Genomic DNA, 27,525 nt, shown 5'->3' with positions numbered 1-27,525 from the left:
GAAGAGAATAGGCTGGAGTCCCTTTTGTATTTTAATAAGCAATGTGCAGAAGAGGTGTTTTGAGTGAATTTGTTTTATAGTAAAAATTCATACAACCAGGCATGAGAATTAAAAGCATGACTTCAAGCTATAAATGCATGGATTACTGGTGTTACATTTAAGTCAAACTGAATTAGTAGTATTCTTGTTGGTTGTATTTGGAAAAAGATTTTGTTTTATTTTCCTCTGGCTATGGTAATTTGCTAATTAGCAGTGAGGAGTAAGACTAAAATAACTGAAAATCCTGAGGACTTATTTTGTGGGCAGCTATTGTTCTTCACCATTTGGCTCCACATGAATAGTTGGGGCTGAGCCTGACAAGTAGGATTTTCTTGAAAATCCTCTGTCATCTGGCCACTGAGTTTACAATCATAGAATCATAAAATCATAATATCCTTCCTTAGCTGAATGAAAATAAGCTTCAATTGCCATTAAAATTGGGTTGGTTTTGGCTTTATAGCTGTCACAGTATGTATGTTAAGTCTGTGCAAGATTCTTGCTGTCATGTGTTATTATCTAAAGTGTTTTATAGGTGGGAGTTTGTCCTGTGTTTCCTTCATGTCCTGTGTGTCCTGGGCACATTTGCTTATGCTTGCTGGCATTCTGTTTCCCTTTCTTGTGGAGTGCTTCAGAATTTTGAAAGCTCGTTGCAGTCCTGTTGGTGGATTACTGCCACAGTGGTCTGCATGGTTTGATTTTGTCAATTTGTTGTGTGTGCCTATTGACTACAGCAGCAGGAAGGAGATCTGTAATGGGTTCTGGAAGTGAGAGGACTGAGAAAGCAGGCTCACAGGGGTTGCTTTTGATTGCATTCCAAGGAGGAGAGTGCCTAGGGACATGGCTTAGTGTTGGATTTGACAGTGTTAAATTTATGGTTGGACTCAATCTTGATGATCTTTTCTAACATAAATGATTCCATGTTTTTGTGAGCATACTTCAATAATTTCTTGCAGAGTCCTGTTAAATTCTGCCGGATCATAGGAAGGAACTGGGACAAGATTCCTGCCTTGCAGTATCAGAAGCAGAGATGATTAGCAATGCCTGTAAAGATATAACTGTGCCTAGAGGAAGTCCCTGATAGGGTTGTCAGTGTTACTTGTGTTTAGTCTTGTGCGCACAGTGATTCTGGAAAGACTGCAGAAAATTAGCTCATCTAATCAGAGCTAGAGATAGCTGCTTTTTTCCTGTTTAATTAAGCATCGTGAGATGAAATCAAAATTGTTTAAAGTTGTTTGCATCAGATAATGACTTTTATTAGGACTTAGATATAAATAATGGTATGGAATTGCTGTCATTAAAATAACATGCCATGTTGCATTTGTGGATGTTGCTGCCTGATGTGATTAATATACAAGTTCTGCAAAGCAATTGATAACCATTTCTGCTTTCCTGGTGGATAAAAAAATCTGACTTTGTGCAAAGAGATTTACCAGTATCATCTATATTGTTCACAGTTCTCACAAATATGTTTGTAGGTATTGCTGCTCTAACTTCTTTACTAAGCGAAAAAATACAGACTTATGTGGCTTTCTCTTATAGTTTGTTTTACTTTTGATTCCAAATTAAACAAATGAGAGCACATCAGTATTTCAGTTGACACATAAGAAGTCAGATGATGAAAAATTAGATGTGAATGTAAGAGTACATATTCCAATTTTTTCAGGAAATTAAGATGGAAGTAATTTTTTTCACCATTTCTGCCCATATGCAGAAAGGTAATATATATGTACATAGGATATATGTAATCAACACTGTAAAGGTACTGTTAACTTACAACTTTATGTAAACATAAATACATAAATACACATGCATACCCCTTCCAAGGGTAGATGCTGCACCAGTTCCTTTTGGCAGGGGAATAATCTGTAACTTCACTTGATACTGTTTTCTTTCAGTTTGCATATAATTTGTGTTTTGACTGACACACTGGAAGTTCTGAGCACTAGAAGGAATAAAAACAAAGCAAAACCTTTTTTACCTTTTCCTTGTAAGAATTTATTTTAAACGGCATTGCCTGACCTCTTAAACCCAGGGTGCTTTCAGGTTTATCAGTGAAGTTAAGGATGCTAAGGAGGAAATGTCTTTGGGACATAATTATGTTTTAATTATGCCCTGTAGCTAATGTAGATGCAGATTAGACTCAATCATATCTCTGTGTATTTTCCTCTGAAACTTCCCTTTTTTAAGCCAAAAACCAGCATATCAGTGTCTTACAGCTATCGAGGTTTAGGAATATTTTGTAACTGTTTTTCATAAGAAAGTATTTTTGTTACAGAAACTTCTAATTAAAAAACCACTAGATTTTGCATAATAGATTAAAAGTCTTAAAGCAGTATTTCTTAAATGAAATGGATCTGGTATAGACCCATTATTTTTCACCATATTTTTGTTTCATTGGTGGTATTCCAATGAATCCCAACTGAAGATGAGACACTAGAAAAGTGCCTCATTGAAGAGTGTTAGACTGTAATATACATGAAGGCTATAGTGTGCACATAAATATTTGAGTAAACACAGTAGTAAATGATACTAAAAATGTGTACTCTTTCACTTCAAACTCAATCCCCTTTTCAGTTTTCCCAATTATTCTAGTTGAAACTGGAACTCTGCAGTCTTTGTTGTAATGTTGAAGTTGTGCTGACATTTGGCAATGATGATGCACTTTAATGTGCTTTAATTTGTTCAGTATTTTTTTAACCTGTTAAAAATGTATGATTTTCAGGTTTCATCTTCTGAATTATGTTAAAAGGGAAGATTTTGGGCAATCTTTCAGCTTGTGGCATGTCTTAGGGGTAGAGGAGAGCTCTGACTATAATCTGCCTTCCAGGACATTAACAGTACTGGCATAGTTTTAGTGATGTGCTAGCTACCATAAAAAGAAAGAGGATCACTTTTTGTTGTTACATATTAGACGCTGAAATCTGCATATAATCATCTACTGTATGAGCTAGTTGGTGATAAGGTTCTTGCAGTGAAGAGAGTGAAAGCAATAATTATCTTTCCTGTACTAAACCTAATTTAGATCAGAATCTGCTCTCTTATGACTTGTTTTATTCTCAGCAACACACATTGCTGTAGATATTGCTTGATGTAGTGTCTTGTTAGAACTGCATGTAGAAAAATGAATGGTGAAGCCAGACCTTTAATTTTCTAAGATTCCTTTTTTAGTTTTGAATCACTTGTCAGTCCTTGCACTTCATCATCAGTGTAGATGGACTGTACTTGTCAGAAGAGCTTTCAGTTTTATTGGCCCTTGCAGCAGCAGCAAGAAAGTCATTCCATGACATTTTAAGAAAAGTAATGGATGGATTTGGCTATGTGACTGATAAATTTCTAAGTTTAGAAGTATCTGAGTGTCACTAAATGTAGAGCTTTCAACAGCCTCTTTTGAATATCTTCTTAACCGTACAGCTCTAACCAGCTGCTGAAAAATGCCTGCTGCACATTGCTGCGCACACCGCTGGTAATGTATTTGAGCTCTTTAGCTATTTACCCCAAGTTCTGACACAGGGGTTAGTGGTTTTTGAGATGCAAATCTTTTCATCCACATCTTTTTGCTACCTTCCAGGACAAACTGAATGACACAGCAGATGTCTTCCAGTTTTGTTCCTGTGCTTTTTGAACAGAAAAGTTTTGATAGAAATTTTTTTAGTCTTGATACTCTTATTTGAAGCAATGCTTTAAAATAATTCTATCAAAAATTCAGATATCCTGGAATTATATAAACTGTTTACAAAAACAAAACCCAGGATTCTGAATACTTTTTTTGATCATGTCCATGTAATTGCTGTAACATCATAAAGCTGTCATATTCAGTCTATACGCAGCCAATAAATCATGGCTGTGTTTCATATTCAGTCATCCAGAAAAGCAGCATATTGTATCAAATGTGCACTCTGCTGATATATCACAATAGGCACGATGTAAATAAAAATGTACTTTTGCTTTCAGAATTGATTTAAAATTCTGCCTCATGTCTTTTGAAATCTGTTGGATCTCATGAATAAAGACAGAACAGCTCTTCATACATTATTTGTTCTGTGTGCAATTTATGTTTTGGAAATTTAATATATTAAGATTTAGGAAAGGGAAATGATGATAGGGCTCAAGTATTTCAATGTTAGAGGTGTTACTACTTCTTGAAAAAGGGTTGGATTCTAATTTTGTATGAAATGTATAATGCTATTTAGTTGTGAAACTGAATTATATAGGCTAGGCTTTTACATCTCCTTGCATTCCCTCTTAAGTCCACTTACAAAGAAGAAAAACAAAATGTCCTTAAATATGGGGTTTTTTGTGGAGTTTTTGTGGTTTTGGTTTTTTTTGTTTGTTCATTTGTTTTCTGTTTCCCTGTTTTTCTTTTGGTCACCTGCTATACATGTAGGAATGGAAACGTGGTCTTTATGGCAAGTTTTGCTGTTTAAATTCCAATTTATTTTGGTTTTTTTTCACGTACTTAATGGATTTCAATTTGGATCATGAGAACTGGGGCAATACTAGTGAATTCTAACAAACTTTAAAAAAATCAATTGCAATAGTTGGGCTTCTTTTTGTACTTTGTTACCACAGTTATTTCCCTGTTTTTAGAAGTTTACAGCAGGCACTGAAAGAGAGATGTGTGTTACTTCTGAAACAGTTCAGAGCAGTCTGTAGTGGAGCTTCTTTATTCTTCTGTTCCCATTTTCTCTGCAGTCAAGTAATCTTTTAGTCAGAAAAAACCTAAAAGGATAGGAAAATAGTCTTGTGGTTTTTTGAAACAAGCGTTCTTTTGTTGGGAGCAGAAAGGCTCTTGTTGTAATTGCAGTCTACAGTTGAAATATGTCTTGATTATAGTGCACTTTGCATAGATAAAATATAAAATGCTCTTTGTATGTAAGCAGTTCTCTTTATTATGACAGCAAGTGCTGATACCTGGTTTTCTGCACTTCTGTTTGATCATTATCTTAACATGTGATTTTTGTCTTTTATTGCCCTGTTAATGAATAAAAAAATCTGGTTTTACAGCAGAGTTTTTAGAGAGAGAATGCTAGTGATCTTGAGCCAAACTATGCTGCTGGGAGAGCACCAATATCTGGTTTACTCTGTGTTAAAGAGGGTTAATAAACATCAGCTATCCATGTGCTGTTTTGTGTTTCATTGCCTTGCTTTTGTCATTCTTTTATGACTGCCTCAGAAAAGCTAAGTGTATGTGTTTCTAGAGTAGACATAAGGAACATACTTATCAGCCTGAGGAAATTTATTCATTACTCAGTCTCTTTGTAATTTTATTTTAAGAATTATTTGATTTTTTTCCCCAATGATCAATTAATCTAGAAAATAAGTAAATTTTTTTTTTTTTTAATTTGCACTTATACTGAGAATTTGCTGACATCTTGAAACATGTGATTGGGGCTTAATATCCTTTTGTTCTGTCCCTGATCCAAAAGGTTAAACCATGTCTCGGTAAAAGCCAGGGGTTTTTGTCACAGTTGTATCAAATTTTGATAACTGTGTCACTTTGGTTGAAAGGATGTTTTTCATTTTTCAGTCACTGAGTCTCTTTGAGTGATGCTGCCATGTTTGAAAGTCTGAGGCTTAGAGTAAAATTCAAATAAAATTGTAGAACATCATATGAGAGCATTCTTGTTTAGGGAATTGATAGGGCTTGCATTAGCAGCAGGAAATTAGTTTTGGACTTTGGGTCCCTGGCCAGTCTTCATCCCTGTTCTCTGTAAATCTGTAACACACAGTGCTGCGGTATACATGTAAGTATGGATTTCTCTCAGTTTTGATACAGACAAACTAAATTTCTCTTCTCCTTGGTATACATTCTCTTTACACTTGGGTTATAAACTGTCATTATGACCAATAGAAATCTAGCCTATACAGTCAATAGTGTCTAGAGAATGATTTATTTAATGAGCCTCCAGAGCAAATGGAATTGCTCCCCAGACTCCTCTGATTACATTGGTCACCGTTGATGATAATGAGAGATGTCTGGATTTAGATGCTCGGAGTGGAATCTTATTTCTTCAGGTGCAGTTAGTTACTATTCTACTTCTGTTGAACTTGCTTAGTTAATAAAAATATAGAGAGGACCCCCTCCCTCTGTCCCCACCCCCCCAACAAGCCACAAGTGATCCATAGTAAATGCGCTGAGCAATGCCCCCCCAGTCCCTAAGCAGTGACCAACAGCACCAACACAGCTTAGAGCAGTTTATGTACTGAGCATGATTTCTGTGGTCTGGAATATCCCTTTGCTAACTTTAGTTCTGGTGCACCTCCTCACTGGCACAGCATGGGAAACTGAGAAGTCCTTGACCCACAGTAAGCCCTAATCAATCTGTTAACATCATCATTCTCATACTAAATCCAAAACATAGCACTGTACCAGCTACTGGAAAGAAAATTAACTTTATCCCAACTGAAACCATCAGAATAATTTAGATACAGAAAGAAATATTGCAATGTTTTGTAGTAGCTAATAAAATCTTTTGTAGGTGACCAAGTATGTGCCTAAGAAAAATTAAATTGTTATAGAGGAGGCTTTAAAATGTGCTGTGCTGGTAATTTGATGCAGTGTCTGGAGGCAGAAGACAGCCTGCTGTGGTTTATGTTTTACTTTTCCTTTTCCAAGTCTTGGTGCATGTAAATGTGTGAAAAAATTGTGTAAATAAATTGTGTATTTAGCAAAATTATATGAAGGCAAGCTTAGACTGCTGAAATTAAAATTCTACAGTGTCAGATTTTAGTTCATCAGCCCCACACGTTACGCTCATCTGGGTAGTTAGTATACAAGGTGTTTGACTAATATAAAAAATTTCTGATTTTCTTACAGTAGATGAAACCTTCTCCAGCACTAAGTGGTTGTTTCCTCATGTAGTTTGGTAACCCTGGAACTGGAGGGGAAAAGGTTTTTTATACTGCTGTGAATTGGTCTGTGCTGACTGCTACACAATGTAATCGTTTTCCAGCTCGGTTTTAGGTGATGCCTCTGATTTGTACCTTTGAGGTAGAAATTGGGCTACAGGGTGGTAATTAAGGACAAATTTTTGTTGTTGGCAGATAGAAAAGTATTTATTTGTGCTCCTAAATACAACTGTGCTTGCAAAAAGATAATCTCAAGTTGAGGTTATTTTAAGAATGAGCTTAAAAAAAGTTGCTTGGATAAAGATATGCCAACTAAGCAGTGTCAACAGTAATGATTTGAGTGACTGCCTAGGAAATGAATGAAAAAGAGAACCAATTATTTCAGCAGATACATGACTGTGTGTGATAAATTTATGAATCAGAAGCTGTTATCTGCACAGGCTCAACAATTTTAGACAGGAAATTACCCAATGACTTTTTGAAAAAAAAAAAAAAAAAGATGTTAAGCCATTACTTCTTTGAATTTTGCAGACTTGGAACTAATCAGGTGGTCAGTCAAGAAGCTAGACAAAGTTAGTGCACCATTTTGCTTAGGTAATAGACTTTAAATAAATAAATTATGCATCTATTCCTTTCCCTGAAAGGAATAGATGCATAAATTCTTACAAAAATATATAAAAATAGTTTTAACTGAAATATGAAAGTTTTGTGGAAGTGTGAACCTGAGCATACAGGGCTTGCAAGACCTTTTAGCAAATTATTTTCCATCCTAATATGAATGCTGAATATCAGATTTGATAACAAATTTAATGGGGCTCCTAGTTATATGTACAGATACTAATCTGCAAATATGGCAAGTGGTATAAGGAAGGTCGCTGTCAGTGCTGACATGATGCCCATTGTTCAGTGTCTGGAGTGGCTGGGGAATGTCATTTCTTGTAGCTTTGAAAGTGTATGTTCTGTTATATTAAACTGATAATTATGGGGCACACATGATCCATGCTTTCCTGCTCTGTCTCTTGAAAACTTTCCTTCAAGGGCGAGCATACACCTGCCAAATGGTCCATCCTCATTCCATAGCTAAAGATCTTGTATGTGTTTATGTGATCAGAACTTGTTGAAAAAAGCTTTTCCTATCTGGATCTTTTCCTATCTGGAACTTCCTATCTGGAACATGGGAATCTTGTATTAGGCTATACCAGTTGCAGATTTATAGCTTTTAGATGTCTGTATTTATATCTGTCCCTTTTTATTTCTACTATAATTTATAACTTTTTATATCTTCTAGTGAAGGCTATCTAGTACAGTACGTGTGTCTTAACTAACATTTATTAGACAAATTAATCTGTATTACCCAGATACTCATGTGAATGCACCACATAAAAGCAGAAGATAAGTTCCTTGCTACAGTACACTTACCTATACCAAGTGATCTGTCTCCTAAGCCTCTTTGGTTCTGGCTTTGGACCATTGTTTTTGTCCCACTTATCATTACCCAGAGTTTTGTTTCTCATAGGGAGGAGTTGTCTAAGGAAGCCTCAGTGTCACCAGGGTACCCAGTATCACCATCAGCACATTCAGTATCATACAATGGACATGTCAGTTCATTACAGCAGACACTGGTGCATGAAACCTCAGAAATTCCCACTTGTCTGGTCTGAAGTGACATCACCTGCATCCTACAGACATGCCTAAAGGAAAGAGAGGTCCCTAAAAAACTGTCTTTAGTGATCAAGTTAAAGCTTGGAGAGTTGACTTGCAGGTTTTTTTTAAAACAAAAATTCACACTGCTGCTAATGCCTAGACTTGCACATTCCAAGATCCAAGTCACAATTTTTGGTAGGGCTGCCTTTGTCTCAACTTTTTGGCCTCAGTGTGAATCAGTTCATTGCTTAAACAAGATACATTTCTTGATCTCTTTCTCCCTTGCCAAAGCCATGGTGAATGGGCTCGTTCACCTCACACATAAATTATAAATGCTGCAGATTTTAGAAAGCTCAGGGAGCTGAATAGAGGCAAAGTAAGTGAGATAGTCCTGATGTGTGCCATACAGTTAAAAAATTGGAGAGAATCGTTGCTGTCAAGTGTGACCAGTGGTAGGTCATCTCAATAGTGTCATGATGCTGCTTCAGTATTACTGTTTCATAGTAACTTTGGCAATTTCTATTGATATTTAGAACAACTTTGGTGGAATGTATAGATGATACCCAGCTTTTCTGTGAATAATTTTTTTGTTTTGTGGAAACTGTCAAGCACAGTACAAGGAAAATGTACTTGCTCCTGCAGCATCATTACTCTTGAGCAAGTTCATATCAGGATTCATAATACCCTCAAAAGTTCTTACAAAAATCACCAAAAATTTTTGGTGATTTTTCAAATCACTTAATTTGAGTCTGACCTTTTACAGGTTGTTGCCATAATGCCCTTTTAATAGATTGCAGTTAGAATGGATGGTAATAGTAGTTTTGTGGATTTTTAAGCTATATCTCTAAAATAGTTTAAATCTAAGCAATTAGAATGATCCTGCAAGCATCTACCTGCGTGATATGTGCTGTCTATAATTTATTTTGTTCAAAGAACTTTAATTGAACCACTTCAATTTGGAGCATTAGAATAAACAGGAAGGAACAGATCCCTCTGCCTTCTTGTTTCTGCAGATTTCAAACATGTCTAATTTTACCTTGGTACTTTTTCTAGCAAAACAGGTTGCTCGTTATGTTTTGTTTTGTTTTTTTGTTTTTTTTTTTTTTCCTTTATGCACATCCTAGAGTAATGGTATTAGGAAAGAATGAGGCTGACCATGGAGTTCATTCCCCAGTGTACAAGAAGGCTGTTCTGCAGGATGGTTTTCTGTAATGAAATGTCCCAGTTCATGGCTTCTTCCCTCTGAGAATGACTACACAGCCTGTCAGATACTGGCCCTGCTAAAATCCTTCTTCCTTGATCAAAGATAAGAAGAGCTGAGTCACAGGGATGAGAGAGCTCTCAGTGATGTGTGTTACTGCACATGTGCCAACTTGCACCACGGAGCTGTGTTGTTCTCTGCCATCTGCCACTGCAAAAAGAGAGAAACAAACAGGATTACAAGAAAGCAGCAAGAAAATATCCAACCTGTCCCAAGGCTGTGTTGTGTTGTTATGTAGCTGTTGTTTCTATTTACTGCTAGAGCTGCTTCTCAGCATAAAGTAATAAGTTAGGTAGTAAAAGTAATTTCAATGGGCATTAAGGCAAGTGATGTGAAAAGTACAGCTCGAGATTTTAGTGTACAGAGCTGTTAAAGAGGGGTGTTAATTTTCTAGGAAACTAAGCAGTACATCCTGAAGCATTCATGATTTGCTCTACCCTTGGGGAAAAAAAATTAGTCTAACTTAATTGCTTGCTCAAATATCCTTTGTTAAGAAGATGAAATGTGCATTAATTCATCTTTTGTAAAGGAGGAAATATTCCAGAGCTTCTGGGTAGAAGAACAGGTGGCTGCAGGATCACAGATTCCATCTTCAGTTTAACAGGTTCATGCAGAGATTGGAAATTAAAATGCAGACATCTTTGTGTCTGATCTTTGCTGCTTTTCAGTAGTAACCAGCGCATTTGCAGCTCCAAGAGGAGCAGCAGCAGGACTTGGCCAGCAGCTGCTGGTGTCCTGTGAAGGATGGGGAATTGTTCCCTGACCCTTCCAAGTGAGAGCCCACACCCAGGGAATCTTTGTAGTGATGAGTTGGTGAGCCCGACTCTGTTGCTAGAAAAAGTGATGTTCATTTGCTGTTAAACCATCCAGTTCTTTTATCTCCTGAGCAAAAAGGTTCACTAGATAGGAAGGAGTATTCCCACCTGCTTGATCCTGCCTGTGGCTATGCTGGAAAACAAAATGCTATTTTCTCTCTTTTCTTCCCCTTCCTGCTTTTTAAAAAGTCTTTTGAAGTAAAGTCACTTTGTCAAATGCACAGTATAGATTAATTAGTCAATATTTGTTCAGAGCTTTGGATGTCTTAAGCCTTACTAGGGATGAGTGCTGAATTTTAGTCTTCTTGTATTGACTTGATTATGAGCAGCATCTTGATGGAGAAATTTCTTTTTTACTCTTTGAGTCAGGTGCAATTTAGGATTTTATTCTCAAAGTTTGTGTATATTTTATACACATTTATCATGTATATTTGCATATTATGTTATAGAGTTTTAAGTAGCTATATTTTCAAAATCATTGAAGTGTTTTATATGAAAAAAATACATTTATGTTTCTATTTTGTTTTTGTCATCTTTAGACCAGTCAAGAGATTTCATAGGTATATGAATATTCTGAAGTATACTCTTTGGACATCCACATGCCAAATAGGGTACTACTTTTATCAGTAGAAATGAGAATATCCTTGCAGTAGTAGTGTTAGCAGTGGTATGTTTGAATGATTTTTCTCAGTATATTACATTGTCTTCTATCAATAAAATACCAGAGTTAGAGTAAAAAAATTAATTTAAAATGTTTTTTGAGAAGAAAACTTAAATTCTTATAGGTATTGTCTATATTTAGATGGGGAATTTGAGTTTAATGCTATAATTTTGACTTGAGCAAAAGCAGAGTTGTTCCTTTTATGTATTGTCATGGTTCTTTTTTAAGGCAAAGAGATACTGAAAAGGTGTAATTCTAAATATGATGCTTCATTATTTTATCATATTTGTGGTTTTTAGAACTTGAAGTATGTTATTTGAACAAATGTTCCTTGATGCCTTACAGTAGCTAATGCAATTTAATGGAATCTGTATATTAAGTAATCTAATTCCTCTACAGATTTTATGTCACCTCTTACCACGTAAAAAATGACATGAGCTCATGTAATTGAATGGCTTCCAAAGGACTTATCTAAAATGATACACTGATAACTTTGTGCTCAGCTGTAAAGATAAATGTTTGATTACATCTGTATACTTTAGAAGATTTCATTTTTTTTGGAGGAGTTGGTAGTCTATTGGTAGACTTAAGAGAAAATCTTTTTTATACAAGCAAAGTATACTTCATTTTAGAATCTGAAAAATTGAACTTCAATGCTGAAGCAAAGTCTAGGTGCAGCATTATACTTTGGGAGAACAAGAACATAAACCTGAGTAAAGAAATCTGAATTTCTCTTTGTTTTTTTTTCCTGATCAGGCAGTCAATTGATGGACATTTGTGAAATATTTCAAATTACCATGTTGTCTCCATTTACTAATACTGTGGGGTCCAAAACTTTGATCCTTATATCATCTTGTCTTTAAAGCCATTACAGAATCAGCTGAAAAGACCTTAAATCAATGAAGTTACATACTTCTCTTGAGTTGTGTCTGTAAAGCACATTTATGTACAAATGTGTGTTCGTGTAATGTGAAACTCAAAGCTAGCAGCAAGCAACTAGGTTTTTATTTTCCTCAGTTTGAGTATGTTTGGAAAAATTATTTTGTTATTCAATATTTCTATTTGCAGAGAAGGTAGAATTCCTGACCCAATATATAAGAATTTATTCTTCTGTTTTTATTCAGTTTGACAAAGGATATGCTTACAGCATTCGCCACAACTATGGGAAGGAAGGAAAGAGAACTGATTATACCCCATACAGCTGCATGAAGATTATCATGTCCAATCCACCAAGTCAAGGGGATTATCATGGTGAGTTCCTTAAGGGGAAAAACCCCAAGCATTTACAAACAACAGAATCTCTTGGCTAGAGAAGTTACTCCCCCCTGTAGTCTTTTAAATTGTGTATTGAATTTCCAGACCATAGTGGTCTTGAACTATTCTCTTCAGATCAGACTTGATAACTGCTGTTTTTACCTACATTGTGTCATGCAGCTCAAGGAGACTTTAAATGTGCAGATACTTTAAGAAATTACCAATTGGAGGTGTTCTGAGACATGAGTTCAATCATACAGGAAGTCTGAAGTGTGCTAGGGTATTTTAAGAACTCATACAACTGTATGACTAGACATGGGAAACCTACACTTGCTTCACTGCTGTTATGCTAAAACTGAGTGTGTCATTCAGTTGTGTTTCAAAACTCACTCTCAGAGTTTTTTCCTCCACTCAGGTGGTGGAACTTTCTAAGTTACTTATAAGGTGATATTTTTACAATGGACTATGCTTTTAAAGACCAGTTGACCCTCATTACTTTTATTTTCTTGGTTTTTTTCCACAGCTATTAAATGTACCAACACTGCCACTGTTAGTAAGGAACTAATTTAAACTCTTTTCCTGTCAGTGAATTAAGAATTGTGGCCTCTTTATGGTGGGATATTTTATGTGACTCTTGAGCCTGTGGTGCCCTGATAACTCTGCAGTAAAGTAATTATTTAAAGAAAAAAAAAGGCAATTGTACACACGGGTAATTAACTTTCCTATTAATAAGCTGTTAGACAATTAGGAACAGCTTAGCTGGTCTCTTGAGTGCCTTACTGCACTAACTCCTGAGTAAACAGCCTTGTTTGTGAGCTTGCTTATTTTTTACTGTCAGGGTGCCCATTCCGCCACAGCGATCCCGAGCTGCTGAAGCAAAAGCTGCAGTCATACAAGATCCCTCCCAGTGGAATAGCTCAGGTAAGGCATGTGACACTTTCATTAATAAGGCTCTGCTATTCAATTTTACTTTCTATTTGTGTAGGAATGCCATATGCAATTTGTCACTGTGTATTGTGAAATATTTCTTCTTATAAAGGTTTTATACCCGAATTTTAACTTTCTGGCTGCAATGCTCCCACTGATGTGATGATTATTGTCACTACCTTATATTGTTTAATATTATGAGGAGGTTTATTCCAATAGTGGATACAATCCAGAATTTTTTATACTTTGTTTTACTGCACTGTGATTAGAAGAGAAGTTTAAATAATTATGGCAGTGTTTTAGAGAATTTATTTTTATTCTTGCAGTGACTTGTGGATGACTACTATGTAGCCAGTACACAAATGTAATTCTTTTCTATAATAAACTTCTAAAATCCATACATTCCTCATTATCAGTTGTGCTGACTTCCTCTGAACAACAAAAGCATATAAAACCCCTAATGAAATTAAGCAGAAGTTTTTATCAGCTTTTAAAAAATGTAAACTTCAATTGAAAAATCTATCTTGTAGATAGAATAAAATGTAGGAATTGGAACTTTGAGATGTGTCCTGAAGAACTGTGTCTCCCACTGCATTCTCTAGCAAGATCTTAAGGCAGTAAGAGGGTGTCATCATTTTCATTGAAAGAAGAGGTACTGGTGAGATTTAAGCTGAGACCAAACAGTTCTGTGTATTTACTGGCTGGAACCTGCTTTAGATCCTTAGGAAAAACTTGCTTAAAGTTGTTGTGTTTAGTTCATGTGGAATGTCACCATTGTTTGTCAGACATCAACAGACTGTTGTACCAGATGGAAAAGAATGTGAAGCAGTCTCCCTTGGAAGGACTAATTAAGATACAAATTAAAAGAGAATAGTTTTAAAGAGTTTATTGTTCACTATAGTAATTCTTGACAAATTCCTGAAATACTCGTATTTTTTGTAGGAGCATTTTTACCTTTTTCTCTTTTTTCCATGTTTTCTTCTGGTTCATATCAATAAGCATCTATATATCTGACTGGGCCTAGAGATAATTTCCTTTGGCTTTTTTCCATATATATATATATATAAAAATAAAGAATTGATGCTGGTCTAGGATTTTTTATCCTGCTAATCATTGGAAAGATTGGTGAGGATTTACTGGCTTAGATGCCTTGCTGTATTTATGGGTCAGATTTAGTAGAGGTTATTTCTTCAGTGAATTTGCACAGTAAGACAGTATCTTCATATTTAATGTAGTTCCTTATTTAATGTGAATTGTGATTTTATTTTTGTGTGTGTATGTGTTTAGGGTTTTTTGTTTGGTTTTTTCTTGTAAAGTAGAATTTGAATTCACTAGCAGTCTTATATTTTTTTATCAAAGGTGACTAAGAAAAACTGTCTCCATCAACATCTTCTCTGCCCAGAAAGGATATTGTCCTGTTCATGACTTTTGTGGTGTTTAAGTGCAATTAGGGTAAAGGGCTCTTCAGTGTCCACTCCTAGTGTTAAATAAAAAAAAAACCCAAAAATTATACACCTTCCATGCAAAACCTAATGAAAATAAGAAAAAATAATGTAAAATAAAAAATGTTGGCTGTGCCTGGCTTCTGAGAAATTAATCTTTTACATCAGACAGTCTTTGGGATATCCAGTAGGAGAAGAGGAAGAAAAATAGTTACCATCAGTCTCCAAGTTGTCATTATTGCTGCCTCTCCTTTTTGCTCTGTTTTCATGGTCCAGTAATGTTTGTGTGACTAAGAACAGGTCAGGATCCTTCAGTCCAGATGGAGCTTTTAGGAGTCTTCTCTGATGTTGATGATGGTTACTGAGTATCAGAAATGCTTTTTTCCTTTAGCTCTGTGAATAGACATTAGGAGTGGATGGTTTACCAATCTTTCAATGGTCTCATGTAGCTAGACTGGCATTCACTCAAACCATACCCTCTGACTCTCAGGCTGCCTGTTAACTCCAGGTCCAATGAGAGCTCCCTTACAAACTGGTAGATACCTATTTTTAATTAATGGTTTGGAGCTTGACCTTTCAGCTGTGTATTTCAATAAAAAGTATGGGTTTTTGGGGCTCAGGACCTCTTATGCGTCATTCCCAGAACTCTGGAACAGAACAAGGAATGAGCATAATTTTTCAAACATCTATTTTGAATTTAGCTATGCACTGGGGAATTGGTCTCCCGATGTGATTTTCATCTTTTGGTTAGAGTGCTTCATGTCTGCCCTCCAAACCCACAAACAAGGCCCTTCCTTGTCTTTGAAGCTTGTTCCTCATGGCTGTTATGATGTGAGCCACAGTGGGGGTTAGTGTCTAGCCCTAATGGTTATGGTTTTACCCAGGGTGCTCAGTTTTCTAGGGTGTTCTCAGCCTTCTGTTTCTGGGGCTGTCCATACTCTTGCCATGCACCCTTTCCTTTAAGGTTCATAAGAGTGTCTGAGTTTTTCCAATTCAGATAAAGCATTTGATTGCTGCATGGTAGGAACAAACCCCATCCTAAAGGGCTTTTTGACAAGACTGGGTGTGAAAAGGGAAAGATGATGTGGTGATGGTAAAGAGCAAATACTGCCAGACCTCACATGACTTCAGTAGTCAGTCTGAGCATTAGACTGCTTTCATTGCATTCATTTTGTAGTGCTGTCAGTAATGAAAAAAGGGATCAAAGCATTTGAATATGTGAGCCTCCTCACTATGAAGTATTTGGATCTGACCTGTTGTTCCAGTCTAGATTTTCTGAGGCTGTATTTTGTCTAGGATTGTATCTGCTGAAGAAATCATCTCAAAGTAATGCAGCAGATGACTTACAGGTCTTGTCTAGTTATCTAAGTGCTTGAAGCAGAGAACTAATCCTGATGTTTATTCCAAGAACTGAATTATTTAACTTGTATTTTCACATTTTCCTTAGGTTAGTCTATATTTGTGATAGTAGCTTTTTTTTTTAATGCTTCTTGGAGAAGAAGCATTGGCTGAGCATCTGATATGTGGATGTGTAAGTTCATGGCATTTGAATTTATAGTGTATAATTTTTCATTTCTGTCTCTGCTATACTGCTAATTAGGTAAAATCCTAATGAAATCAGGTTTGATAACAGCTAATCAATTTGAAGAATATAAAGATTAAAAATATGTTCAGATATGTTTTTACATATGAGACATTGAACAAGTGCATGTAGTGACAGGACAAGGAGGAAGGACTTCAGACTGAAAGAAAGGGAGGTTTAGATTAGATAAAAGGAAGAAATTCTTTGCTGTGAGGATGATGAGTCACTGGGACAGGTTGTCCAGAGAATTTGTGGATGTCCCATCCCAGGAAGTGTTCAAGGCCAGGTTGGATGGGACATTGAGCAATCTGGTCTAGGGAAAGGTGTCTCCATCCATGGCAGGTGGGTCTGAACTAGATGATCTTTAATGTTCCTTCCAACTCAAACCATTTTATAATTCTGTGATTAATGCATCTGTTCTGATGCTGTACTAAATGCACTGTAATTTGTTGCCTGCACATCTTACATATAGAGAGATAGAAATGATAGGCTTTGAATTAGTTATTTCGAAATATCTATTATTTGTTTCAGAAAGTTTTCTTGCAGAAATGACCTTCTTCCCAAATCATGTCAATAACAATAGCAAAAGCAAAAAGTAGTAAAAATTTCTGGTTCTACAAACAGGAGAAACAGAGAGTCTAGACTAGTTCTTTTTGCTTTTCTACTAGGAGTAAAAGCATTTTAGGGAAAAATACTTACGTCGGTGAACAGCAGATAACTTCAGAAGAAGGCTTGTTCTTTCTAGTAGAATTTTTCTCTTAATTTAAAAATCTTTTTCCTCCCCCCATAACAGGGTTAAATTAAAGGTTTTGATAAAGTCACTCACTGAATTTTGTGTAATATTTTTCAACAGATTTAGGGTTTTGGTGGGTTGGAGATTCTTCACAGAGATGGAATTAAATAAACCTGTCTGTGCCTAGGCCTCTGATACAGCTGTATGTTTCTATGAATGAAAAAATCCCATCAAAACATCAAAGAGAAGAACTGCCAAACCTGCAAAAAAACCCACCACAAGACCACCACGGTGGAAGAAAACATAACACTTTCCTTGTTGATCTAATATTGTAGAAGTTTTAGGATATTGCTGTCTGTAAAAATATTTTTCCTTGCAGCTAAAGAAAGTTTCCAGGACAAGTTAGAAATTAATCACACACAACTGAGTCTATGGTAGATAGATTTTCATGATAAGTTAATTCTGCAATGTAAAAAAAACCCCAACCCAAACTCACTTTGAGTAAGTTGAAAATAACAGTGGATAATTACAGAGCCCCAACTGTCCTGCTCTGCAACATCTTCGCTTTGAGTGCTGAGGATCTGTAAAAGCAGGTGGCTGCATACATCTGCCAAACATCATCTCAGCCTCATTAGCAGTCAGAAGTGCAACATCAGAAAAGCAAGTTGCAGATGGCAGTGAAGAAAAAGGCACATAAGGACTAACAGGAAAAGTCCTTGAGTGTGTACCTTTGCTTACAAAATAAAGCAATGCAGTGTAAATGGCTTAATGTATGTGGAGGCAAAAGATTGCTGCTGTGAATGAAGCTTTGAGAGCAGGTCTGTTTCTGGGAAATACTAGGCAAAAACAGCTGCAAGCTTGCTTTCATTATGGACAGAAATGTAGCAGAAAAGATAATATTTATTAGGGATGGTAAATCTTTTTTATTTTAATAGTTTTTCTCATACAGAAGACTCCTTTCTAGCTGGGCTTCATTCTGTTGCAGGGTTTAACCTTTTTTGTTTCCTCTTAGCAACTTCTTCCCTGATAAAGCAAGTTAATCTACTAAAGCTATTCTTCTTCAAATATGTTAAATGTGCCCCTTATTCCCCCTCCCTTTCATATGTGCAAAGTGGAACCTGGTCCTCCATGATGTATACAGTTGAAACTTAGATATATATACTAACTTTTTTATCTCTTTTAGGGTTTACACTAAGAATTAGTGCGTACCTGAGTTTGTTTGCTCAATTAGGGTTCTGAGATTTAAAATGTTTTCACCTAAATTTAGAAAAATTTTTATTGATATCATTTTATTACATGTAATCTTGATTAAATAAGAGGAATTTGGGGGAAATTGTGAATATTTATGAACTAGATTGAATTAGTTGACTTATTTCAACTGGGAAATTCAGGTTAGACAGGTCTGAATGCTACAGAATATAATGAATGTTTCTTTTATCTAACCAACAGACAAATAGGTCTTCTGATAATCATTTCATGTTATGTGAAAAACACTTTTTAAGAAAGTATATACATATAACATGGTTAACATTTTCTTTAAAATAGAGATGGCTCTTTTGTATGGCATGGATTATATTGTAAAGAGCAAACAAGCAAATGTAGGACAATAGGAAATTGAGATGTTAAGAATAGATGAGTTTTTTCAATCCTTAACTACTAATTTTTTCTGTCAATTTCAAGGAGAGAGGAGAAAAATGGAAATATATTTATGTACACAGATAGTGGCAGATTTCAGACTTCATTGCCTAGCTGGCCTTGGCCTTTGTGTTTTACAGAAGGTTTAGCAGGAGGTGGCAAGAGGGCTAGAAATGTAATCAGTTGGGCTATTACAGAGAAATAATGGGGCTAAGTACTTTCCTGGCAGTGTGTTGCTGTTTTTATCCATTCAGCAAATGTAATTTATTTATATATCTGTCAATAAATACAAGGCACCATCCAATAATGAGTACAGCAGGGATTTAAGCTGTATATTGCTGTGTTTGACACAAAGGTCAACCTTGGGAAATGGCTTGAAATTAACATTTCTTGAAAACTCTTTTTCCTTCCACTGAGGCTATCTCTTAATTCCAGCAATTTTCTCTGTTTGATAAGCAGAGAGAGCATACATTTTGATTATATAAAGGAGGGAGGAGGTAATGAAACTTTAAAATATTTCAACCAGCATTGCATTCTGGTGATAAGAATGGGACTTCATGCAGCACAGAAGAGATTACCTGAAGTAGAATTGGAAAGCAAATTGTATTTACAAAAGATGGCATGATTTTCCTAATGCGTGTTCAAAACAGCCTATTCACTCACATATTCTGCTGAGCTTGACTAGAAATAGCTTCATTTCTAAAAGGACAAATCTGATTGAAGGTAAAAGCATTCCCCTCTCAGAGATACTTGTCTAAAGGATTTGCATTAAATTTTCTTGATGGGAGCACAGTAGTGTTTTGCTGTGCATCTGCATGAACTGGTAATGGGAAAAATAAAAATACAAATCATGTCCTTGATTGCTTCATGCTTCAACCACTTGAATTGCTAGATTTATGTCTGCAATTATAGAAGAGATGTTGCAATATGATAGTTTGACAATAACTGTCACAATGATATTACCAAAATATAGATTCAACTTATTCTTGAAGTTAAGAGTGTTGAAATTGCATTTTAAGGGTCGGGCATACCTTCCTGTGGTTTTATCTTGTTTTTAACGTAGCCAGGGCATTTTTAAAATGCTGTCAGTTATTTGTAGGATTCTCAGGTGTGGTGTGCTGCAGATGTCCATGGGTTGTTGTACAGGGCTGTCCTGGAGCTCCCTGTTGTTGCAGGTACCAGTAAGTTTTACGTGTGCTGCTTGTGAGTGTCTCGTGTCTCTCCCGTGCAGGTGCTGGAGCTGGTGAAGGGCATGCATTACCAGCTGGCCTGCCAGAAGTACTTCGAGCTGACCCATGATGTGAGTAGCTACTCCTCTTTGTTCACCCACCTAGTCTTGAGGAAGGCCTTGGAAATCATGAATGAAGCCCAGAGGCTGTTTTAAGTTTGCCCATGCATCATTAGCTGTTTTGCCTTGTTAGTTATCCTTTCAGTAATTTCAAATATTCCTTTGTAATTTTCTGCATTTACATATTGATGTTATTAATACCCTCAATATTACAAGATGTTGTAAAATACTATGCTGTCTTTCTGAAAAAGTCAGTATGATTGAATCTTATCTATTTTGAGCCATTTAGCTTTTTCAAGATCCTGCTTTTAATCAAATTTGTAGGTTTTCATACATTGAGCAAGCTTGATGTGTTTAGATAAAACACGTAAAAACCTTAAAAAAAATAAAGGGAAAGTATCTAAAACCTCTTAATTAAATCTCCCAGCATTTTCATGGTACCTTTTGTTAATTTTTATTTGGTGTTTTTTCACATTTGTAGTCATGTGTGATTATCTTTTTAAATCAAGATGGGCATTCTCAGAGCTTTCCCATTTGCTTAATTGCAAGCAAAGTTATCTTAAAATTTTCTCCAAAAATTTTAAGATAATAATGGTCACACTCCATCTCCTGTGTGATTTCTTGATTCAAAGAACCAGTGTTTTCACTGGTTCAAGATTCCTTGTCATCAAAAAACCACAGTGAAGCACAGCTCTTCTTACAGCTTTGTTCTGTTCTCAAACCAAAAATGGAAGCATCCCTTTCAAACAGCAGACTATGGGACAGCCTTACTAAGGATATGGATGAGGATTGGATGACCCACCCAGAGGCTTTTACCACTGATTTTTTTGTTCTTAACTGATTTTCACAATTGATTTAAGTGGAACTGTTTGTCTTCACATATCTCCAGATGTCATATGTATGAATGTATAGCAAAGGTGTAGCCTGAGCCTGTGTCCACTGTTGATTTGGCAGCTGTATTTTGAGAGGAACACTTTGTCTTATGGTCTTGGAAAATGTGAGAAAAAGTCTACTAATCTGGAAGGAAATTCAAAATAATGTACAGTTTTAAATTTAGGTAACACTTGCTCTGTGTAAGCTCATGTCAGTATAAATAATAATTTCTCAAGATGACTGTGGACCCCAAGGTCAGCATTCATCAAAAGATAAATCAGTACTATGCATTTTAGGAAAGCTGTCTTTCCATTCTTCTGTAGGAAATTCCAGAAAAGCATTATTTTTATCAATTTTGTGGTAATATAAATATCTGTCTTTGCTGCTTGCACTCACAATCATCTTTCTGCTTTGCCCTTGATATCATTTCAGTAAGAGAAAGCAAAATACACACACACACACACACACACACACACACTGTAGTTTGAATGGCACATGCTTATGATGGCATTTTTTTACAGAATTTAGCTGCTTCACTTGTTACCGGCCTGCTTGGACTGATTTTTCTATTCTGCAACTCTATGCTTTATTATTTTTTTTTTCCAATGGGGAGGTAAAAGATATGTCTCTGAAGCTGGTGACCTTTACTTGCAATCAAGCCTTTCCTTTTCTGTATATCACTAGCAGAGTTTTTCATTGAAGGAAAGTTCACAAGAATCAAGTGGCATAACTTTGATTGTTTCTTTGAGCAGGGGAACAATCTTAAGTAAAATTTTCATGGAAGTAATGCACTTTCTCACATGGAGAATTTTAATTTAAATTATGTAAAAATTTTACCAAGAAAGTGTTGGATATGTGTTGGGAAGAGCTTTTGGTGTTGTCTGCAATTCTTAAAAGTTAAGGTGTATGTGGGTAAGATTAACTACGAATGACTTTGTAATGGAGACTTGTTAAAGATTTTATTTCTCTAAGTTCACAGGGTCAGCTTCAATAGTCTAGTGCTTGGCACCAAGGCTGTGCTAACACAGGCAGCTGGACTAGAGTGAGAATGCTGAGATAGATTTTTGGGGGGTGGTGATGGGGGTTGTGTCCTTGCACTTCAGTGCTGTGTTCGAGCAGCATGGGCTAACAAAAAGCTGCTGCTCTGGATATTCTGTGTAACCTGGGCTTGTTAACTTCAGTGCTACACCTCTCCTGAGCTTTGGTTGCACTTTTTCACAACCACAGGACAAAAGCAAACATCATTTGTATGGCCCAGTGCATGGACCTAGCAGGAGCCTCCATGTATCTTAACACACAAAGGCAATTTGTTAACTCTTCAGTAAGGGTGCAAAAGGAAAGCTGTAGCACCATCGTTGCTCCACGTGGTTTTTCTCTAATATCAGCTGTAATTTTAAAAGTTCTTGGTTCAAACCCAAAGATGTTACAGTTTCAAAATGATTCTTTCAGGATTTTCAAAACAGTATTTGCTATAGCAGGAATATTAAACTGGAGTTTGTATGAGAAGCCAGTATGTGTAAAATGTGCTGAATCCAAAGTCTTGTGTTAGTATCACCTACTTAGATGGATTACACAGTTGTGTCTGAAGTGCCAGGTCTTTTTGCTTGGTTAAAAGCTTAAAGTTTTAAAACTTTTGCATGTTAAAAGCTTAAAGTTTTGGCTGCACAGAACATACATTTTACTTTGGCTATGGTGGATTCCAGATAGATTTACCAGTGTGAATTGGCAAAGCTGTTAGAGAAATCTGCTTTCTCTATTTCTTGTAGTAAGTCTCAGCTAACTTACAAACTAAGTTAATGATGAGGCTTTTAAAATTAATATGCTTTGATCTATATTACTTAAAAACATTGTAAAACTTGCATGAAGTTGTATGGGCAGTCTAATGTAAAAAAATACTTCCATTTCTGTATTCAAATTTCTTGTGAATTTCCAGGCAGAGTAGAATATTTTTATTCAAAGAAATGCTTACTGAACCCTATTGAAAATTACAGAGAACAGACTTCTTTCTATATCACTATATCACAAATGAAGATAATGAAAAAATCTTCCCCCTTCTCTTTTAAAGCTCTCAGAAAAACTTGATGGTTTGAAACTCTTATAATTAAGAGTTGTCTACACTTCATCTGATAGAGTTTTATTTAAGTAGCATTCAAGTTTGAAAATGGAAAAATGGTACATGGAATCATCAAATCAACAATTTTAACTAACAACCCATAGATAACTTTTAAAAACACACAAATTAAAACTCACAAATACCATCAATCACCTCTGAAGACATGGTTGTAGGCTCCATTCATACAATGAGCTGCTTCTACAGCTTATTCCAGACTGTGGGGGAGAGAAGAGTTTAGAATAAAATTAAGAGTTACAAAATAACTCTTAAATTGGTCTGATGAGAACTGAGATTTTAAGGTTAAAACAACCAGAGCTCATTAAGAACTTCTAAAGGGAAAGCCAGTTTTTCACTATATCACTTCTTTTTAAGCTTTTTTCATGTAAAGAAGTAATTTAGTTCCCATCTAATGAAAATTGGAGCATGGATGAAAGCTGGCTGGATGAAACTCATCCATTAGATAAAACTAAAATCAAATTCAGTGATGACTTTGGGTTAGGTTTTTTGGGTTTTTTTTTTTTTTCATTATGCCTTTGAATACCAAATTAGAGTGCTAGGACTGTTACTTTTAAGATTTTTCAAGCAAGGTCACTGACTACAGTTCTAATTCATGTCTGAATAAGATTTTGTTATCCATGTCACCATTTTCTAATGGAGCTAAGCTAGGCAGTGGTAATGCATTTAATCAGGGTTCCATTTAGAGCACACACTGATCCTCTGCTTTATGATTATTCACAAGCAGCTGAAATTTAAATTGGTGGGGTTTGGCATATTAAATTAGCCACAGTATGTCCTCAGGAGACTCAGTGTGTGTGCAGAGTTGCTTATTATGCCTGAATTGGCCACTCCCTTCTGGGAAAAAAGGAATGCAGTGGGAGCAGAAATTAACAGGTATATGACTCTGAGTGTTCCATGGTGTGTTGTACCCCATGTTTGGTAAGTCTTCCAAGGTATTTTAAGAGCAGTGTTTTTTTAAAAATGTTCCTACAATTCACATGAACTGACAGGCAGATGAAAGGTGCAGGTTGCCTTGAATAGGAGGTGAAAGCACCTTTTAAAGTAAGCATTTCCAACTTCTGAGCTTCCCAAAAGAAATACAAAAGTTATAGCTCTGCTTCTTGGTCATTACATAAAATAGCTTCCTATTAAAGCTGAAAGCTTTCTTGATTTGAAATATTTGAAGAGCATTAATGGAATGTTCATTTTTCAAATAATTCCAGAGTTGAAAGAATGCATCTGCCTGAAGTAAAAAGTAGTAATACATATCTGCTGCTAGTTTTCTGTATTTTTAGCACTGAAGACTAAATTCTGTGTTCTGTGGTACTGGTTGTGCATCTAGAGTCAGGTGCTCATGGTGGAAATGATGGAGCAAGGACAAGTTTGATCTCTGGGGCTTCTGTGTTAGCTCACTCCCTTGTAAATATTGCATTTGTGCCTTCTTGGGAAACCAGGGAAAGACATGAAGGTCCTCTTTTCCATTTGCAGTTTCACTCTTATACTTAAGATCTGGATTTATACTATGCAATTGCTGCAACTTCTAGCAATGTTTTTCACTTTCATTGGCACTTTGAGCCTCTCCCACTCCCTCTTTTGGATGATGAAAGTCCATTTTAAGGTGTAGCTTCAATGGTCCTACATCTCTAAAGAGATGCCATTTTACTTGTGTGTTTTTAGATGCTTTGTGGTGTTATTTTTTACTATAGTAAAGACAGTGTGAAATAATGTTTGAATATGCCAAAGTTATTTTATTTCTGCAATGAAGGAAGAAAATTTCTGATGAAAATATATTTGTGTTATGCTAACATTTACTGAAGCATTATTTACAAACCAATGCCTTTTTCTTCAACAAAATTGGAACTTATTAAATTGTTAATTAATCTGTTCTTTAATATGAAGATGAGGATTTTTAGAAGTAAGTGTAATAACTTGGTGTTCCTTTTCTTTTATGTGCAGATTGATGACATTGGGTTTTCTTTGAATCATCCTAATCAGTACTTCACAGAGAGTCAGAAGCTGTTAAATGGTGGTAGAGAACCAAAGAAGGAATTCAATAACTCGGGAAACTTTCAACAAAAAAATAATAGTCAGGAAAGCATAAATTCAAATTCCACTCCTGCCTCTTCAAATGAAAAAGCTGATACTGAACTGGAAGGACTGGAAGCATACTTCACTGAAGACTAAGCAGCTGTGTTATTTGGGTTATTTTTGCTTTCTTTTATTATTTCCCTTCTCTAGCTGGATTTGTCCCTGTACTGAGGAATATGCACTTCACCACCTGGAAGACAGAAGCATTTAGTGCTTTGAGAAGGCTGAAAAAATGGAAGATATATATTGAAGCTGTAATTGCATCCAGTATTTATTCTTACTGCTTTAGGAAGCTGTTTCATAGGGTGTGTTTAAGGATGGGAAATGAGACTTTCTTCACAATTATTAGGTAATTTTTGTCTGATTTACCTTTTTTTTATATTCTTCAAAAATTTCAACTATTTTCATCCCCTTTTGTGATTTCTTTTCTGTGTATCATCGTAATAAAAAGAATTGCAAACCAAAAGTTTTTTGTGTTTCTTTTTAGCTATACTGGGATGGTAATTAAGTAGGTGTTCTTATGATCAAAATTACTCTCTGGAGGAGTCTGTCTGGCTCTTCTATATGAGAAGCTGAGGGAAATCAGCTTCCTAATTTGTACCTTGGCACTAAATTTAGAGAGCTGGTTTTGATAGTTGGAAGAGAACATAATCAGACTTTAGACACCTGTATGTAAGAAAGTAATAAAAAAAAGATACTCTAGCAACTTACTCATTATGGAGAAGCTAAGAGCTTATTAGCATATGTTTCTGTGCAGCAGTCATGCTGATGTAGGAAGTAGTTTTCTTTCCATCCAACCTCTGATCTCAAATGTACCCCAGTTCAGTTTGGAGTTGAGTATTTCAGAAGGAATGCTGGCCCCCAGCTTGTGAAGTGCAAGCATCCAAGACAATGAAACATCTCAAAGCCGTTCAGGATCTAATGATGAAGAGGATGTCACTGTTGGGTGTTCAGCAGAAGGAAGGCTGAGGAGCTCCCAGACTGAGCGAGGCTTTAAGTGCTGTGCTGAGGTGAGGAGTGCTGCCCTGGCAAGGGCAATGACAGGAGCTGCCACCGCTGTCACAGCACCCAGCGCCGGAGCTGATCCATACGGCCGCGCACCGGATGCTGAGCACGCTGTGTTCCTTCTCTGCATGTTTTGGGAGGTTTACTTTGTGCTAGTTTTTGTCTTACACTGTGGCTGGAGTGGTCAGTAGCAGGTGCAGGAATGTGCAGAATGTGCCTTTTGTGTGAACTTCCAGAAGGGACCCAGTTTGCATGCATGCAGCCTGATTGGCAGCGTGAGCCAACGCACAGCAAACTGAGGTGACTTGAGAGATTGCCTTGAAAATGGTGAACATTTCAGACAGTCCTAAATCCATGTAATTTATCCTGGTTTTGGCTGGAATAGAGTCAGTTTTCTTCCTGTAGCTGTTACTGTGCTGTGTTTTGGACTCAGAATAAGGTTGATGACACACCGATGTTTTAGATGTTGCTGAGCAGGGTGTACTCTGTATCAAGGACTTTTCAGTGTTCTGTGCTCTGCCAGGGAGCAGCTGCACAAGGAGCTGGGAGGAAGCGCAGTTAGGACAGCTGACCCAAACTGGCCAAAGGGATATTCCATACTGCAGGATGTCATGGTCAGTGTGTAAACTGAGGGGAGTCACAAATTCCCAGTCGGTGTGTGGTGAGCAGTTGTGTTATATATCACTTCTTCCTCTTGGGTTTTATTCCTCTATGTCCATTACTATTATTATAATAATATTTTAAGTTTTTGTTTCAGTTATTAAACAGTTCTTATCTCAACCTGTGAGGTGTGTTGTGGTTTTTTTTTTTTTCATTTTTTTTTCATTTTTTCTTTTTTTTTTTTTACTTTCATTCTCACCCCTTCCCCTCATCCCTTTCCAGGAGTCTGTGGTCTGTGTGAGCTTTCAGGTAAGCTTACTGATGGCAAGCAATTAGAGATGCTTTCCTTGTTTTCCCCAAGTACATATCGGGAAAATCCAATGAATTATAGATGGAAGTGTGTATTCACGGTCTCCATATTTAAGTGGTTATTTTGGGTGTATTTCACATCATGATACTTCAGTTGTTATTTATTTTTTCAAAGCATATATAGCATATTCTAAAATATATATCTATTTGGAGTCCTTTAAAAACCCACAGAAGAATCACTTTTTTTCTGCTTGTACTCATGAGCTACTCTTGGTAATGGTATTATCTCAACATTGACACTTCTACCTGTGGTATGTAGTTGACAGAAAGAAAAATAAAGACTTTCACCCCTTAACACACTTATTTGCTGAGACTTGTCTAAATCCCTCAAATGCTGAAGGATTTATGGT

General features: G+C 36.2%; 1 protein-coding gene across 1 annotated transcript in view; it reads left to right on the top strand.

Annotated features, from left to right (window-relative positions):
- Positions 1–25,590, top strand: part of PRIM2 (DNA primase subunit 2) — a 90,773-nt gene extending 65,183 nt beyond the window's left edge. The window contains exons 11-14 of the mRNA XM_054280191.1: positions 12,394–12,520; positions 13,362–13,444; positions 20,074–20,142; positions 25,070–25,590. Coding sequence (XP_054136166.1) covers positions 12,394–12,520; positions 13,362–13,444; positions 20,074–20,142; positions 25,070–25,297 — 507 coding nt within the window. The 3' untranslated portion in view covers positions 25,298–25,590. The remainder of the gene's footprint in view (positions 1–12,393; positions 12,521–13,361; positions 13,445–20,073; positions 20,143–25,069) is intronic.
- Positions 25,591–27,525: the final 1,935 nt, after the last annotated feature.

The sequence above is a fragment of the Melozone crissalis genome, unplaced genomic scaffold (genome assembly GCF_028551555.1).
Source record: "Melozone crissalis strain CALT ecotype California unplaced genomic scaffold, PUWL_Pcris_2 ptg000027l_1, whole genome shotgun sequence".
In the NCBI taxonomy this organism is placed as follows: domain Eukaryota; kingdom Metazoa; phylum Chordata; class Aves; order Passeriformes; family Passerellidae; genus Melozone; species Melozone crissalis.
The sequence above is the reverse complement of the archived record's forward strand: the minus strand, read 5'-3'. Positions and strand labels throughout refer to the sequence as shown.